This window comes from Lacerta agilis, chromosome 7 (genome assembly GCF_009819535.1).
Source record: "Lacerta agilis isolate rLacAgi1 chromosome 7, rLacAgi1.pri, whole genome shotgun sequence".
In the NCBI taxonomy this organism is placed as follows: Eukaryota; Metazoa; Chordata; class Lepidosauria; order Squamata; family Lacertidae; genus Lacerta; species Lacerta agilis.
In genome coordinates, this window is record NC_046318.1 from 84,892,401 (window position 1) to 84,911,038 (window position 18,638).

Genomic DNA, 18,638 nt, shown 5'->3' on the forward strand with positions numbered 1-18,638 from the left:
GGGACTCTCCCCACTTGCAATCCCCAGCTGCTGGAGATAGAACAGAGCCACTGTGGGAGTGGAATGTCTTTTAGCCCCTTCCATGGCATGGCTCTCTCGAAAGCTGCCAACTACTGGGACCTCAAGCCCAGACCTTTAACTGGACAGGTTCCTACAGGAAATCAGCAGCTTGTTTCCTAATCGTCTTAAGAGACCAGTTCCCTTTTAAGGGTGGGTGGACTCACTCTGCGCGGTGGTGAGCCGCCCGTCGGCAGGGGCATTCCGGGGGGCAGAGCAGGCTTTGCTCAGCTGCTGCTGCACCAGCGCTGGGCTCACGCGGCTGAAATCAGGGCCGGAGATTCCTGCACCTTCGTCGATCCCGTAAACCTCAAACAGGTCACTGGGGCTGAGGCAGACCTGGAAATAAAGACATGCCCCCCAGATGAGTGAGCCACAAGGAGATCCAAAGGAGACTAGGGTTGCCAGCTCTTCAAATGGCCCCTATCACCATGCTTTTGGCATCCATTTGATCTGTAGCCACTGGAACCAGGTGATTCCTGTTATGTGTTCCGTGGTCTGTGTTTGCCTGAGCTTGAGTCTGGACTAAGGATTCTGAGCTCCTGATTCAATACATGATGTCCAATCACAGAATGTTTCAGGATTTGGGCCTCTGCCATTGGCCCTTGAACTCTGAGTTGTGATTCGCAGCTTGGAAGTTTAGATAGCCAATCACGTTGGGAGTGGGAGTGGCCCAGGCTTTCAGAAATGTATATAAGCTGTTGTTTTGCCCCTGGTTCCCAGTTATGTAGTTCAGTGTTTTTCAACCTTTTTTGGGCAAAGGCACACTTGTTTCATGAAAAAAATCACGAGGCACACCACCATTAGAAAATGTTTAAAAAATTAACTCTGTGCCTATATTGACTATATATAAAGTAATTTTTCAATTTTTCCCACGGCACACCAGGCAACATCTCGCGGCACACTAGTGTGCCACGGAACAGTGGTTGAAAAACACTGATGTAGTTCAATAAAGGTTGTTGCTGTTATCGCTGCGCCTTGCCTCATGGGAACCCACCTACACTTCAATTCTGGAACCATAGAATTGGTTGGAAGGGGCCCAAGGGGTCATCCAGTCCAGCCCCCCGCAATGCAGGAATTCTGTCACTCGTAACACGGCAAAGAGGTTCCCTTGCTGATTTCTACAGGTCAGCTGGCCGTGAATGGCACAGGAGCAGGCCAGTCTAGCTTTTTTCCCCTGGTCAGATGGCAATCCTAATGGGCAGACACACAAATGCACACAGACGCCTGGCTGCTGCCTGGCAAAAAAACACAGCTAGAATCAGAGTCCTGTTCTCAGTTTCTTGTCTAAGCGCTGACGAAGCACGTGGAGTGGGAAAAGAATTTCATCATCTGCTCCTGGGCTCTGTCCTTCATGAGAAAATCACCTGTTCCCAACCTCACCTGATACACAGAGGGCAAGGCAACATCCCTCTCCCCCTCCACACCATGTGGAAATTGATTCGGTTTTTATTTAAAAGCATTTTTGTGCCCGCCTTCATCACGTCAGACGTTCATCGGACTTTTAAGTCAAATTCTCCTTTCCCTTGTGGAATATGAAGAGATGGAGGGAGCCCTGGACCAGGGATGGGAAACTAACAAGCAGCATGATCATGGTTGCTATCTAGCAGATCCATAGGTGCCAACTCCCTGGGTGCCTGAGCACCCACACAATTCCCCATGAAGGGGCCAGGCACCCATAAATTTTGTTGCCAGGGCCATGCATGCCAATCACACAAAAATCGTAACCGGCTGATAAAGTAGTCTCAATTTTGCATCATACCCTGCAACTTCACCTGTATCTTTTGGAGTGGCGAGACTACAGTGCCATTGCCAGCGTCTACAACCTTTGTCATGTTCCACAACGTCTATCATACCCCCTGTGGCAACTCTCATGTTGCAGACTGGCAAGACTATATGAATCACATTTACGCTTGACTTTGTGTGCCTTGAGACCTTTATCTGTATTATGTGGATCTCGTGATACATATCGACATTTGATGTCACATATTTTCAGTTGAATTGTTGTACCCGTGTATAATTATGTTCTAGTTCTATATTATATCTGTTTATATGTAAAAGTGATGCAAAATTGAGACTACTTTATCAGCCGGTTACGATTTTTGTGTGATTGGCATAGCATTGTTCGTGACCTTGGTTCTTTTAGGGCCATGCACGCTGCATGGTACCCACGGATCTGGGCACCCATGGTTGCAGGGCCAAGCTGGCACTCCTGAGCAGATCCTACCCTTGAACCACCGAGTGGCCTCTCTCTTTAGATGTTTGCGATGGGATAGAAAATGCTCCTCACCGTATCCCAGACGTCCGCGTCCTGCTCTCCCATTCCAGGCAGACTTCGCCTCCGCCGGGCCGTGTTCTTCTCCGTTCGGTTCCCAAGGTGGCCCATTTCATCGCCATGGTGATGGTCCGTGTCATTGGCGTGGTGATGGTCCTCGTGATCCTCGTGGTCACCATGATCGTGAGGGTGATTGTGCGTGGTGCCCTCGTGCGCGTGGTCGTGCTGGCTGCCAAGCGCGTTGTGGTCATCGTGCCCAGCTTCCTCGTGGTCGTGTCCTGCATGGGAAACCTCCGGACCCACTTGCAGCTGCTCCATCAGCCTGGTCAAGCCTGTTGCAAACACAGACGGGGCCCTGATCTCACCAGATGCCCTCAGGATCTCTGCCAGGTGGATTTACCACCAACCCAACTCCTTGAGCTCTTTGCATGCCCTCTCTCAAAGACTTACGGAGCTGTGGCAGCAGCAGCACCCACCAAGGACTTTCAGGTTCATAGCCTTCAGCTGCGATCCTAACCCCCGCATATCTGGGGATAAGGCCCATTGAATTCAACAGGACTTATTTTCTCGGTGGACATGGATTAGAGAGATTGCACTGCTAATTTCTCAACAGCACTCTCACAGAGTCCCCAGCTGAGCTTTCGACATTTGTCTGTTGGATTCTGTAGCTACGTCACACACCCGGGTGCAGTGCTTTTTTTCTGGGGCTACGCACACCCCTAAACATTCTGTGAATCTTTGTACTTTTGTCCATTTACTGTATTTATTTCCCCCGATATGAACGATAAAATGGTGATTCTCTTGAGTCAAAATGAGAGTACCCCTAAACATTTTTTTAGGGGGGGGGAAGCACTGCCCGGGTGTATTTCAAAGATGGACCATTAACTCACAAAGCTCACTGCCGCAAGCGGACGTAGTGGCCACTAACCAAAGGACTCTAACCAAGGGCTTCAAGTGACAAGGAAGGAGATTCCATCTAAACATCAGGAAGACCTTTCTGGTAGAATGGACTCCCACAGAAGGTGGTAGATTCCCCTTTGTTGGAGGTTTTCAAACGGAGGTCAGATGGCCATCTGTCAGGGACTCTTTAGCTGTGGCTCCTGACTTGCAGGGGGTCGGACTAGATGACCCTCAGGGTCCCTTCTGACTCATACATTCTATGACTCTGTGATAAGGCAGATGGCTCATCCTCAACAGACACAGAAGCAGGGACGTCTCGGAGCAAACCTCCTGCCTGGCTCAGGACCGAATAGACTCCCCTCCCCACCCAAACCCTCGCCTTCCTCACCCAGTACCACATTCCCCAATGGTGGGATGAAATTACCTGCCAAGGTGAGGTTGCTGGTTTTGTTGCCGTAGCGCCCAAAGATATACTCCACAAAGTAGTGCTCGGGGGGGAGGGCATGGAAGCAGCCCCCTGCCAGGGCATGGTAGGCAACAGCTGCCAGCACCCGCCCAGCTGGGTCCGAGGCTACTTGCCTGGAGATCCGTGCGCTGCTCTCCAGGATCTGGTCCACTCCTGCACAGGGCTGGGAAGGAGAGGAGAGGAGGTCAGGCGACAGGCTGAGCCTCTGAGGCTGCTCAGCGGAGCAACTTATTTCACAGAATCCTAGGATTTTAGAGCTGCGAGGGACCCCCAAGGGGCATCTAGTCCAACCCGCTGCAAGGCAGGAATCACAGCTACTTATTTGTGCTTTATTTTGCAAGCCACCCTGACAGCCGTGGCTGAAGAATGTCTAGCGATGTACTTAATTTAATGGTGAGGCAGAGGAATAACAGCGGATGGCAGTGGAGGAGGAGAAAAAGGAACGGAAGCGTGGGAATTTAGCGATGGGAGCAATAAGAAAAAGCCAGTGTGTCTTGAGGCTTTTCTGTCTTAGCAAAGAGGACTAGAAATAGTGAAAAAGAAATACCGTATTTTCCCGTTTATAAGACTAGTTTCCCCCTCCCCTAAAAAATAATGTCCAAAATTTGGGGGCATCTTATATATGGATAGATCTCCCCCCCCCCATTTTCTTAAATCTGAGTCCCCCAAAATAAGGGGCATCTTATACATAGGGGCGTCTTATAGATGGAAAAATACGGTAATTCTGTTTTTGGGACCGGGGGGGGGGGGAGGATTATGCCCAGGACCGGTGCTAGGGTTTCTTGCGCCCTAGGCAGACCACCTTCTGGTGCCCACCACCACCCGCCCCCCCCGCCCAAGCCTGCTTTAGCGGGAGGTGGGGGTGGTGGAGAGGCAAGCAGCAGTTTCTCCGCTGTAGCGGAGAAGCTGCTGCTCGCCTGTCCTGCCCCCCCCCCCGCCAAAGCCTGCTTTAGCGAGAGCCGGGGGGTGGTGTAGGGGGCAAGCAGCACCTCTCCGCTACAGCGGAGAAGCTGCTGCTAGCCCGCCCCGCCCCGCCCCCCCGCCCAAGCCTGGCCAGCGCCCCCTCCATTTTGGCACCCTAGGCAATTGCCTAGTTCGCCTTAATGGATGCGCGGCCCTGATTATGCCATTCGCAGACCTGAAGATTTATTGTGGGTCTGAGAAGGTGCCTGCACCTTTAAGAACTGCAAAGGTAATCTTTTGTCATCTTAGTGCCGCAATCCCCTTTGTGCAACTCCAAGGGTGTGTCTGTGCACCAGCTCATGTTTTTGTACATGGAATGCTTAAAACGGCACGTGGTTTCTAACGGGAAACTTTTAACTGCTCCCACCTAGAACTTGATCAAGTTCGGTCTTCCTCCTCTTCCTTGCTATCAAAGGCCACATGATTAACAGTAGAGAAGATTAGAGTTGCCAGCTCTCCCCTCCTTAATCATAGTGCGATAGACAGATATTCAACAGGTAAAACTTTACCCCATCAAGAAAAGGCAGGAAAAGCTTCAGCTGTCTAATTTCCATGCCATCGTGCAGCTCTTAGAAGCACAGGAGGCAATGGCAGAGGCAGGGGGAATGCTAGCATTTTAATTACAGGTTTCCTTTAACGGGCATCACCATTTATCGGGAAATTCGTCTCGGCAGCATCTCCCAAAAAACATGGGAGTTTGACCTGGCTAGGGCTGGTGAGAATTGTAGTCCAGGACACCTGAAGCTCACCAACGTGGGGAAGACTGGTCTACACATTAAGCTACACATTAATTATAAACTTATTAAAATCTTACGGTGTATAGAGAAATGTTTTGCTCCTGTATCACAACCCTAGAACTCATAGACATCCTGCGAAACGGAATGTTGTAAGATTCAGGACAGATGAAAGGAAGGCCTTTGTTCCACTGGGCCTGGTTAACCTGTGGAACTCCCTCCCACTGGAGGAAGGGACGGCCACCAATCTAGATGGCTTTTAAAGATGGGACAAATTCATGGGAGAGGGCTATTGATGGCTACCAGCCAGGACAGCTATGCTCTGCCTGCACAACTGGAGGCAGCAACGCTTCTGAAACCCAGTTTCTAGAAACTCAAGGACGGGAGAGTTGCTCTAGTGTTCGAATTCTGCTTCCTGGTTTCCCATCGGGGCATCTGCTTGTCCACTCTGAGAACAGGAGGCTGGACTGGACAGGCTGTTGCTGGCCTAATCCAGCCTAATCTTAATCCAGAACTGGGATGGGAGTAGATCCTGCAAGCGGATTCTCTCTTACCTCACTCCTTTCATTTCCCAGGATGTTTCTCTGAACGGCCCCCATCAGCTCGGCCACCTTCTCTCGATCAGGCCCAACGGCAGGATTCCCCGCTAAGAATTCACTCTGCAAAGTGTGGACCTTGGCCACCCAGTCTCCCTCCGCCACTGCCCTGCAAGCTGCCGTGGGGTCAGTGAGGTAGTAGACCAGGCCAGCGGAGAATGGCAACAGCTCCGAGGATGTGAGGTTGGCATCCCTGGGAGTTTTCTTTTTTGTGAGTGCAAAAACATCTGCAGCAGAGAGACACTGCAAATGGGAAAGAGAGAGAAGGAGAGAAACAGGAGGGAGACAGTTATTTTTGCATAGATTTTTATGGTTTTCATTATTGTGTATGTGTGTGTTTTTTTAATAAACCCTACGGTGTTTGTTCGTTTTCCCTTTGCAAGCTGCCTAGGTGATTCTGTTGATGGGTGGACACATTTAATAATAAATAAACGACATCTGACGGAGAGTGCTGTGTAGCTCCGAAACTTGCACGTGCTGACATGAAAATAAAAGAACTTTTTGAAAGTAAAGTGGCCTCTAAGCTTTGTGGCTCCTCTGAAACTTCTGGAGGGCACCTGGTTGGGGAAGGCTGGATCAGGCCAAGGATCCATTGCACCTAGCGTTCCGTTTCCTGCTGCAGATATCAGCTGGATCAGGGCCTCTGAGAGGCTGGGGACAGAACATAAATATGTGAACTTCTCCCTTGGGTGTTATCAGCACCAGATAAGAGGCGAATGACTCACGTGGGATTTGAACCCAGCTCTGACTAGGCGGCTCAGCCTGCAGCTAGATGGGTCTGGGTAGCAAGGGCTGAGACTAACCATGGAGTCCTTGGCTCTTGCCCTGGTGCTGATAAAGGATTGCTGAGCTGTTTTGCAAAGTCTGGACAGGTAGGTTAGGAAGTCGCCGGTTGTTTGAAGCTTTTCTATCAGGTCTGGTTGGGGCCAGATGACATGAAACCCAGCCAGATGGGTGGGGTATAAATAATAATATATTATTATTATTATTATTGGCAGAGACACCCCCTTGCCTCTTTTTAATTTAGGACAAGTAAAATCCATACCCAAAAAACTCTGATCCCAAATGCCAGTCCCACAAGGCAAGGTGCAGCGATAACAGCAACAACCTTTATTGAACTACCATATTTTTCGCTCCATAGGGCGCACCGGACCATAGGGCGCACCCCGTTTTTAGAGGAGGAAACAAGAAAAAAAAAATATTTTTCTGGTTTTCCTCCTCTAAAAGCGTTGGTTTTTTTGAGGATCAGCTAAAGGTTTTGCAGCTTTTTTTGCAAAGGGAAAAACCCTGGGCTTTTTTAGGATCAGCTAAAAGTTTTGCAGCTTCTTTTGCAAAGGGGGAAAAGCAAAGAGGAAAAGCCCCATTTTTATGGGGTTCAGCTCACAATTCTGCAGCTTCTAAAGGAAAGGGAGCCTTTTCTACAGTTTCCAGACAGATAATCTAATCAGCCAGTCCCATGTCACCAGGGAAACAAACAACCTCCCTCTGCAGCACATTCAACAATGGAGGCCTGAGCAAGGGGGCGGGGCTGAAAGGGAGCCGGGACTCTTATCTCTCTCCCGATCTCTTGCTGATCAGCTGCTGAGCGGGGTCCTTTCAACACCCCATTTTCTCTTTGTAAAATAAAAAGCATGATCCTCTTTTGGCCCCTGGACAATTCAGCTCCAGGGACCACCATTCGCTCCATAAGACGCACAGATATTTCCCCTTACTTTTTAGGAGGGAAAAAGTGCGTCTTATGGAGCGAAAAATACGGTACATAACTGGGAGCCAGGGGCAAAGCAAATACTTATATACATTTCTGAAAGCCTGGGCCACTCCCACTCCCAACGTGATTGGCTGTCTAAACTTCCAAGCTGCGAATCACAGAGTTCAAGGGCCAATGGCAGAGGCCCAAATCCTGAAATGTTCTGTGATTGGACATATCGAATCAGAACACAGGAGCTCAGAATCCTTAGTCCAGAGACTCCAGACCATGGGCAGGCAAACTAAGGCCCGGGGGCCGGATTCGGCCCAATCGCCTTCTTAAATCCGGCCCACGGACGGTCCGGGAATCAGCATATTTTTACATGAGTAGAATGTGTCCTTTTATTTGAAATGCGTCTCTGAGTTATTTGTGGGGCATAGGAATTTGTTCATTCCCCCCCCCCCAAAAAAAATATCGTCCGGCCCCCCACAAGGTCTGAGGGACAGTGGACCAGCCCCCTGCTGAAAAGGTTTGCTGACCCCTGGTCCAGACTCAAGCTCAGGCAATCACAGACCACTGAATACGTAACACCAAACCTCCACTGCCTTATGGGATATCTTCAGAAGAAAGGGCTCAGGAGTAAACGCTGCGGAAATCCAGAGCGGAATCCCTAAGGCAGTTGGATAGTGCCTTTTACACTCCTTTCGGCCACCCCTGCAGCCCAGCTGGTGCCAAACATCTTGCTCTGGTTTCCTTTGGACCGCATCAGCAAGGCAGAGGGGGGGGGTCTTTTCCTTTGGGCAGCCCAGGACCTCCACACACACTGCTTAGGTGAAAGGGTTAATTAGCTAACCTGTATATATTTACCTGAATGTATTGTTAGTCCAGAAGTATAAAAGAACTTTTTAAGCTTTGCCTTATGAAACCTCTCTTTAAATCTGTGAACTTTGATCTGCATTGTACTTCTTTCTGGCAAGCTATGACTAAGAGTCTGGAGATAACAGATAACCTTGCACAGAGAGTAACTGTCCTTGCACAGAGAGGAACTGACTGTGTAGGTCACAGATAGGATGGCCTTGCTGGAGTGCACATGAACCAACTCAGGGCTAAATGTCCTTTTGCCTTATATGTACAACAGGAAATGTACAACAGGAAATGTTCCTTATATGGACAAGAGGAAGATTTCTGGGGTGGGAAGAGAGCCAGAGAACTGTTTATAAGAACTGTCTGAAAATTGACTAGTTTTGTACTTGCTTGGATGTCTGAACACCGCAGTACCTCTGCATGCAGAAAATAAATCTTTCTCTCTCTGAAGCCAGCGGCCTCAGGTGTCTTTTCTGCTTCCATGTTTTCTCACTGGGCGCAACCGTGGGAACCCGTAGGGGCAAATAAGGCTCCATAGGCTTGTGCCCCAGGGAGGTCACTTGGGTTCCGCTAACACAGAGGTTTGGCTTCACCTGCGGAGGCACGTCTTGTCTAAACCAAAATGTTTTTAGCAGGCTCCGAAAGGAGTGCAACGAAGGCGCATTCTTGATATCAATAGGCAGGGAGTTCCAAAGTGTAGGTGCTGTTTCATGAAAAGACCAGGTTCTTGCCAATTTGAAAGGGGTACTATGTGGCAATCAGCCATTCCCCCCCCCCCTGATTGAATCAGACAAGTGTGTGCAGGAATGCAGGAATTCTGTCACTCTTGACACGGCAAAGAGGTTGCCCAGCTAATTTCTGCAGGTCAGCTGGCATAGGAGCAGGCCAGACCTGGTCAGATGGCAATCCTAAGATTGCCCATAGAAATTCTAGATGGGTAATAATCAAAAGCAACAAGATCCCCTTAGGGCAGGCATCCCCAACCTCCGGCCCTCCTGATGTTTTGGCCTACAACTCCCATGATCCCTAGCTAACAGGACCAGTGGTCAGGGATGATGGGAACTGTAGTCCCAGACATCTGGAGGGCCGAAGGTTGGGGATGCCTGCCCTAAGGGGATCTTGTTGCTTTTGATTATTACCCATCTAGAATTTCTTCTTGAAAGAGGTGGAATGTAGCCATGTTCCAAATAAATTTGACCTGTGCAGGTGTTCCGCTACCCACCCCCCTGCCGAAACTGCTATGGCTCTATCGTTCCAGGAATGCAATGCCTTCCTCCCTAAGGCAAGCGTGCCTCCATTTGTGCCAGAGTGGGTGGCACCCCAGGAGAAGGTGTGCGTGATCACACCTGGAGCCCGACGTTCTCGCCTGCGTACTCCTGAGTGTGACGCTGCTGGCAGAGAGTACAAAGAGCCAGTCTCTCCGTGTGTCTCTCAACCTGGCACATGTTCAGCCTACGTCTGGGTGCCTGTAATGTCTCCTCCGCACTGTGAAATACGAGGCAGTAAGACAAAAGACCTCTGGGTTAAGCTGTGGAACTCCTTCCCACAGGAGGCAGCGATGGTCGACAACTTGGGGGGGGGGACTTAAAAAGAGGGATAGACAAATTCACGGGAGAGAATAGCCATCTATGGCTACAAGCTGGAGGCGGGGGCTTCCAAATGCCAGTTGCTAGAAGCCACGGGAAAGGAGAGTTGCTCTTGTGTTCGAATCCTGCTTGCTGGTTTCCCACGGGCATCTGGTTGGTCACTGTGAGAAACAGGATGCCTGACTAGATGGCCCATTGGCCTGATCCAGCAGGCTCTGCTAATGTTCTTCAAGCAAACAGCAACACACAGTTCCCCAGTGAGTCTTCCCACAGCCTGCGCCCGGCAGGAATAGGAATTAAAGGAGAATCTGGAAAAAAAATAAATTTTTTTTCCAAAGGATCTTTTGGGAGGGATGTCTAGAGCAGGTATCCTCAAACTCGGCCCTCCAGCTGTTTTGGGACTACAACTCCCATCATCCCTGGCTAACAGGACCGGTGGTCAGGGATGATGGGAATTGTAGTCCCAAAACAGCTGGAGGGCCGAGTTTGGGGGTGCCTGGTCTAGAGGTTAGCATGGTCCAACCTAGCAGTCTGTCTGCATCTGGAAATAAGATGTGTAGGTGACAGACAGGGGCGTAGGAAGGGGGGTGCGGTGAAGACGGTCCGCCCCAGTTGCCATCCCAGAGGGGGGTGACAAAATCCCCCCCCCTGGGCGGATCGTGCCGCCACGCCGCAATCGGACCCCCCCCCCCCCGCAAGGATCGCACCACCGTGCTGATCATCCCGTGGGCAGATCGTCCCGCCCCGCCACTCTGGATGCAGGAGCGGCTAGCTCCGTCACTGGTGACAGAGGAGAAGAGCCTGCAGGATCAGGCCAGCTGCCCATTTAGTCCAATTGGTGAGGAGGGACAGGACAGAGACAGCGTGGCAGAGTGATTAGAGCGTAGGACTTAATGTGCCTCACAGGGTTGTTGTGAGGGTGAAATGGGAAGGGGGGGGGGATCGTGTAGGTCATCTTGTGCCAAAAGGTGGGGTTGTTGCTGGCACCTGTCTGTCTCGAGAGACAATGGAGTGCGCCTCCGGGGGTGAGGTCAAATCTGCATTAGCAGCACTGAAGTGACCTCCCTGGCATTTAAGCTTGGGCAGTGTGTCTGGAAGTCCTGGGCTGCCCAGATGACAAGACACGTGTCCGTCCGTCCCCCCTCCCGGCCTCGCTGATCCAAAGGTAAGCAGAGCAAGACGTTTGAGACCAGCTTGGCTGCAAGAGTTGCCGGAAGGAGGCATTCAAGGAACCACCCAACCGCCTTAGGGACTCCCCTCTGGATTTGTGGAGGGTGCCTTCTTTCCAACAGAAGGTCGCTGGACTCTGGCCCCAGCCGAGCCTCCTGGATGGTAACTAAGACAACCCAAACAGAGGAGGCCCTTTCATCCTTCTCTTGCAAAGGAACAGATCAAATGGGAAAGGAAGGGGCAGGACATTTGAATGCTTTTGATGCGCAGGAGATGCAAAATAAATGCATTAAAAAATGGGCATCACCCTAAACAGTTGCCTCCTCCTTGATCCTGTTCCTAAACTAATCACCATAATAAAGGCATTTTCACCATTTTCACACAGCCTCTGGGGTTTACCTGAGGGAGTGACATGGGTTTTTGCATTTCCTTCTAACAGGTAAAGAATTTCTGGTGAATGGAGGCTTTGTGGTGGGAACAGAAGTGGGAAGAAGACAGAGCTTCTTCTTGATCATTGAGGACAGGATGCAACCAGAAATTATGTGCAAGCCATAGGCATAGCCAAGGGGGGGCAGGGAGAGGCAGCTGCCCCCCTCGACCAGATCAAGTAAAACAATAGAAATACTTCAACTACCTGCCCAACCACATTGGTTCTGCCCTCCCCCAACAAAAGTCTTGTCCCCCCAAAAGAATCCTGACTGAGATGGGATACAATAACCGTCGTCAAATATCTGAAGGTCTGCCACGTGAGAGATGGAGCAAGCTTTTTTCTCTTTGAGAGCAGGATCCAAACCAACAGATTCAAATGGCAAGAAATGAGATTACAACGAAACATTAGGAAGAACTTTCCGATGCTAAGAGCTGTTCAATAGCAGAATGCTACGGAGTCCACCATAAGGTCCACCAGACTCACCTTCATTGGAGGTTGGATTTCCATCTACCGTGGGTGCTTTAGTTGAGATCCCTGCATTGCAGGGGGTTGGGCTAGATGACCCCGCGGGGTCCCAGCTCTACAATTCTTTTTTTTTTTTTATAAGATTTTATTATTTTCCAATAAAAGACAAAAAACAAAATACAACAACAACACAAGGCATAAAAACAACAATAAAGACAATAACAATAGCAATAACAATAAACATAAAAAGAAAAAAAAGAACATATACATACCTTGACCATTACCTATCTTTATAGTTTCCTTGTTTCTAACTTCTCAATTTGGGGACTTCCCCCATTCCCTCCACTGTCTTCAAAATCAAAAACATCTTTAAGGTAGCTTTATATCTTGTTCATTTAACATTTGCTCAAATTTTCAATATGCTTAACTTTACACAGTCATAAACTTGTTGTTGTTGTTGTTCAGTCGTTCAGTCGTGTCCGACTCTTCGTGACCCCATGGACCAGAGCACGCCAGGCACGCCTATCCTTCACTGCCTCTCGCAGTTTGGCCAAACTCATGTTAGTAGCTTCGAGAACACTGTCCAACCATCTCATCCTCTGTCGTCCCCTTCTCCTTGTGCCCTCCATCTTTCCCAACATCAGGGTCTTTTCTAGGGAGTCTTCTCTTCTCATGAGGTGGCCAAAGTACTGGAGCCTCAACTTCAGGATCTGTCCTTCTAGTGAGCATTCAGGGCTGATTTCTTTGAGAATGGATAGGTTTGATCTTCTTGCAGTCCATGGGACTCTCAAGAGTCTCCTCCAGCACCATAATTCAAAAGCATCAATTCTTCGGTCATAAACTTACTCAACTTTAAATCTTATCTTGGTATCAGATCTTCGCTCCTATTTAACAAAGAAATCATTCATACAAAAATGTTCTTTTGCCAATTTTATCTAGCATAAACCTATTAAAGCCTCTAATTTATCTCTGCTCAAATATTCAATTTTGCTGATTTAACTAAATAGTCTTTAAATTTTTTCCACTCTCGTAACACCGTCTCCTCCCTCTGGTCCCGGATTCTGGCGGTCAGTTCTGCGAGTTCCATGTATTCCATCATCTTCATCTGCCATTCTTCCACCGTTGGTCCAGCTCTACAATTCTATGATTCTATTATCTCCGCTTCCCTGTTTTCAAACGCTGAAAATCTGGTTCCTGGGGGTTCGGACATGGCCATTCTGGGCTCAAGCAAAGGCCCTGGTGCTTGGTTTATTGAGAAGAAACGGTCTTGGGTCTCCTTTCTGCTTGGAAGCTGTCACTTTTGATGGGCTAACTCGTGGAAAGGAACAATCTGTGGCCATTCAAGGAAACTGGCTTTGCGCATGACCAGAGACATGTTTGTCCAGGACAGTAGCTGGGCCCAAAGTCTAATTTAAGTTCCAGAGATATCCGGGAGGAGGAAATCCATGTCTCAGATGTTTTGGACTACTGCTTCCATCATGTTCTGGCTGTCGGTGATGAGAGTCGTGGCGCTAAACATCTGGAAGGCGCCAGGTTGGGGTTGGTGGGAAGGCTTTTTCCCATGGAGCTCCGTTCATGCAAAAAAAGGTGAAGCTCAGCTCCTCCACTCTGCTGGCTGTCAAACTGAACTGCCAAGTCTTTTTTGGAGGTTGAACATGATGCAGCAAAGTGGCTTTGGCAGAAAAAGGAACAAAAGTCCTCTGCACTAACCACATCACGGGGTGAAAGGTTCAAACCAGGGGCCAGCAAACTTTTTCAGCAGGGGGCCGGTCCACTGTCCCTCAGAATTTGTGCGGGGCCGGACTATATTTTGGAGGGGGGAAAAATGAACAAATTCCTATGCCCCACAAATAACCCAGAGATGCATTTTAAATAAAAGCACACATTCTACTCATGTAAAAAAAAACAAAAAACAGGCAGGCCCCACAAATAACCCAGAGGTGCATTTTAAATAAAAGCACACATTCTACTCATGTAAAAACACGCTGATTCCCAGACCGTCCGTGGGACGGATTGAGAAGGCGATTGGGCCGCATCCGGCCCCCGGGCCTTAGTTTGGGGGACCCCTGGTTCAAAGAATGAAGGAGCTGGGGAGATCCTGGCTGCTGGATCAGATGAAAGCTCATCTAGTCCGGCATCCTGTGCTCGCAGTGGCCAACCAGATGTCTGCGGGAAACCCAAAATCAGGATTCGAACACAAGAGCTCTCTCCGCTCCTGCTGTTTCCAGCAACCAGCATTCGCAAGCATTGCTGCCACCAACTGTGCATAGCCATTCTGGCTAGTAGTCCTCTCCTCCTCCAAGAATTTGTCCAGTCTTCTTTTAAAGCCATCCAGGTTGGTGGCCACCATTGCCTCCTGTGGCAGGGAGTTCCACAGTTTAACTCTGTGCCACATGAAGAAGGACTTTCTTTTATCTGTCCTAATAAAAGGACCCTGCACAGTCCTTTGACCCTGTGAAATCTCCAGCCTCTATAGGCCACCTGCGTGTTGGCTATTAACTCTTTGCTGCCCACAGCCCTTGGGGAAGGGGGCCCTACTTTGCTTCAATCCGCGATGTAGCCTCTCCCACTTCTTCAAACTCTGGATGTGGCCATTAGCTTTGCAGCTGAACCTCGCCCCAGCGGAGGTTGCCAACTGTTATTCTGGCAGGGCTCTTGTTCCTTGAGCTAATAGCTGCAGTACAGGCAGAAATACAGCAAGTGACGTTTTAACCGGCGGGGAAATTAAGTGCTGGCAAATGCAGTGCATTGTCTCCTCTGCAGCATTTCAGCCTGACGTGAAACTGTTAAAGCCCACAGAAGCAGTGGAAGTGAAAACTTTGGCAACCGTGGTTGCAGCCCAGATCCTGTTAACTGAGAGATTACAACTGCAATCGTTACCTAATAATGCATTTTAGTATAAAAGAAGTTTGTTTGATTAAGGCAGTGAGCTGTATCCTTCCTTGGGGGTTTTCCAGCAGAGGTTGGCTGGCCATCAGTCATGGATACTTTTACTGCAATTCCTGCATTGCAGGGGGGCTGGACTGGATGACCCCTGGGAGTCCCTCCCACCTCTGCAATTCTATGATGAGGAGGATACTTTGGGCTAGATTCTTTGGTCCAGCCAGGAGACACCGTCATCGCCCAGGCAGTCCCTGTTGCCCCAGCGAACATTTTTGCATTTCGTTCTTAGCTTGGTGCTTTCCCCAAAGACACTGTGCAAAATTGGTGAGCACGAATAACAAAACATCTGTTTTTAAAAAGACCTTGTTTTTTGTCTAAACCTTTCCGTGCAACCTATGATCCGATGTCGGGGCAGGAGAACGGGGATTCACCCAGGAAGGGTTGTAAACTAAGGGGCAGGAGGCCTGAGGGTTCAAGCCCTGATGGCATCTCCTCCCAGTAGGGCTGGAAGAGTCCCCTGTCTGAAACTCTAGTAGACAATCTCCTACTTGGACCAGGGAGGAATGGGGCCAGCCTATGGTCTGGAAGTCTGTTAATAACTGACTGGATTCCAGGTGAGGCTGGAGGACCATTGAGAATTCTTTACAAATATTGCCTAGCAAACTGTTCCAGGAATGTGAGACACGTCCTTCAGGTGACCAACTGCCGAGGGGAGGCATCTGGGCACGGGCAGCTGGGCGTTGCATCCTTTGCTGAAATTTTCTCATCTGCCCCATGCATTGCAGGGGGTTGGACTAGATGACCCTCATGGTCCCTTCTAAGTATGAGTTCTTGCTCCAAGTTCAGGAGCACCTGCTGCCCCTTCAGCTAATACTGCTTGCGTTTTCTTTTTTCTTCTTCTTTTTGAAAAAAAAAGCCTTCCATTCATTTAAGAGCATGCCTGTGCTTGGGCTGTCAGCTGTTCTGCCAGACCAGCTTTCTCCAAAATCAGATTCTGGTCCCAATTCATCTGTACTGAATACCACCCTGCGATTATGCTCTTATTAGAGAGTCCCATGGATTCATGTCTCCACCCTCACTTTACACATAACTTTACGAAAGCAGACGATGAAGAAAACTACACTTTTTAAGCCACGTTCTGTGGTATTGCATTGCATGGAGCCCACAGCGGAGAGTGGAGGGGATTCCTTTTCCTTCCTCAGGGATGTAGGAGGGCAACTCCAAATGGCCTCATTGCAGGGGGTTGGGCTAGATGACCCCTGGGGGACCCCCCTTCCAGCTCTAGGATTCTATGCCCTTCCTACCCCACCAAGGATCATCGCCAGCCCTCATCCCCTACATGCTCTGGGCAGATTCACATCATTTCCCCCCCTAAAAGTGCACCCAACACACATTTCAAGGGCATGACTTCTCCCCAAATACCCTGAGAACTCGGGTGTTGGGAACTGTAGCAGAAAACTATAGTTTCCAGGATTCTTGGAGGGGAGAGGGGCAAGTCATGTGAGCTTTAATATATGGTGTGGATCTGCTGGCAGCCATGTCTGTTCACACCAGCCTGGTTTCCACCGGTTTTAAAGCTGAAAGTGTTCTTTGGCTCTCTAGATCCATGATACAGCTGGGGGAAAAAACCTCCATTGTCCTGCAACCTGTTATTAAGTGGTTCAAAGTGAGTCTCGCCAGCAGGTGAAATAACATGCTAGGTGTTGTTGCGGCACCTTAAATGTCCACGCACGGGCATTTTACATGTCTCGCCATTCCGGGCAAAATGCAACCACCACCCCCCAACACAACACAGTTCAGAGGCAGAAGGGAAAGACAACTGGAAAAACTTGCACCAGGGAGTGTCCCAGTGCAGTGCAGGGGGTTAAAATGTGAGAGAGACCAGGGTTCGAATCCCCACTGAGCCAGGGAGCTCATTACGGTGGCCTTGGGGGCCAGTCACTGCCTCTCTCAGCCTAACCTACCTCCAGTGCCGGATTTACATATAAGCTAAACAAGCTATAGCTTAGCGTCCCACTCTTTTGGGGGCCCCAAAAAATTTAAAGGAAAAAACCTGGATGTACATTTCCACAATATAATATAAAAAACATAAAATAAAACCTACATACAACAACAGTGTTTTGTGTTGTGTAGGCTCCTGTTTGTTATGTGCAAATGGCTTTAGATACCTATTAGGTCCATAAATGACCACATAGCATATATTCAACACAAAAAACAGTGGCAATTTGTTGTTGACAAAGGACAGCTGGACATATAAAGGGCCCCATTACCTTCAGGAGCTTAGGGCGTCATCAAACATCAATCCGGCCCTGCCTACCTTGCAGGGCTGTTGAGAAGGGGCAGGGAGCCCTATGCAATGCTTTGAGCTTCTGGGATAAAAGGTGGGATATCAATGCAATCAATCACAACCGTAAGCTTGAACCCAGCACCCCGCAAAGACCAGTCAAAGCTCCTGTGGTTTACCAGAGACAGACAGCAGGAGAGAGAAAGGGATTTTCCAGATGGCTAATAGGAACGGGATTTCTCCCTGATGCCTCCTCTCCCCACCCGCCCCTCCTCCCATTCTGCACCCAAAGCGAGCGAGGCCGGCGGCATCCCGTCCAGGGTGCCTGCCTCATCCTTGGGACCTTTGAACCCCGGCTGGAGTTTGACCCGGGCAAGCGGCAGAAGGCTGCACACCTGCCGCCATCCTCTTTACCTTTTCACACGGCACTGCCGGGCACTGCACACGACCCACCGCAATATTTAACAGGGACTCCAGGGTGCCCTGGGGCAGAGCGCCTTCCTCGCCCGACGCCAGGAGAATCCGCAGCTCCAGCAGGGCCGGGTCCAGGCTGGCATCCTCCGGGCCGGGCCCTGGCATCGCCATCCCCGTGAGACAGAGCAGGACGACGACGGCGGAGGCTGCCCAGGGGAGAGGTGGCATGGCTGGGTTGGCCGGGGCAAGGCTCTCTTCTGGGGCCTGCAGGAGACGGGCAGGTGCGGCTGCTGCTGGCTGGCTGGCTGGCTTCTCCGAAGAAAGTCTTTGGGGCAGGTGCCTAGGTGCTGTAGACTCTCGGCTGCCCTGCTCTGCCGCCTGCGATGATTGGCTCAGGGTGAGATTGCCTCAGGTTAACCATTCCACAGAACCTGTCCAGCTCTGCAGATCCCTCACCTTGATAGAGGGGCAGGTCTTGGCAAGCAGAGGCAGAGGCGGCAGACCCTGCCTAATCCGAGCTCCCTGGGTCACCAGGAAAAAGAGACAGGCGAGCAGCCAAGGCTCCAGCCTCCAGGGAGGAAATGAGCCAGCTTCAGGCTCCAGCTTCTTGCCCAACCGCCCGCATGAGCTCACCCACCCAACGTCCCCCTTTGGGGTGGAAGGAGGGATCCTCCGCTGTTACCTCATCCAGGCCACAAGGGTGAGGATGAGGAAGGAGGGAGCGAGGCGTTTGGTGGGTCTTTTCACAAGATCCCCTTTCAGCCCAGAATGAGTCATTTTGTGTGTGTGTAAAAACAGGAATTGTCAAACAGTTTGAAAGGCTCCTGGCTGGGTTCCAGGACAGAAGAACATCTAAAGATTGTA

At 50.0% G+C, this 18,638-nt stretch overlaps 1 protein-coding gene across 1 annotated transcript in view; it reads right to left on the reverse strand.

The window, feature by feature from the left end:
- The window catches only part of SLC39A4 (solute carrier family 39 member 4), a 33,368-nt gene extending 15,192 nt beyond the window's left edge, over positions 1-18,176 (reverse strand). Inside the window, exons 1-5 of the mRNA XM_033155979.1 lie at positions 17,775-18,176; positions 5,950-6,234; positions 3,657-3,861; positions 2,348-2,664; positions 225-396 (exon numbers count right to left, since the gene is read on the reverse strand). Of these exons, the coding sequence (XP_033011870.1) occupies positions 225-396; positions 2,348-2,664; positions 3,657-3,861; positions 5,950-6,234; positions 17,775-18,002 (1,207 nt within the window). The 5' untranslated portion in view covers positions 18,003-18,176. The remainder of the gene's footprint in view (positions 1-224; positions 397-2,347; positions 2,665-3,656; positions 3,862-5,949; positions 6,235-17,774) is intronic.
- Positions 18,177-18,638: the final 462 nt, after the last annotated feature.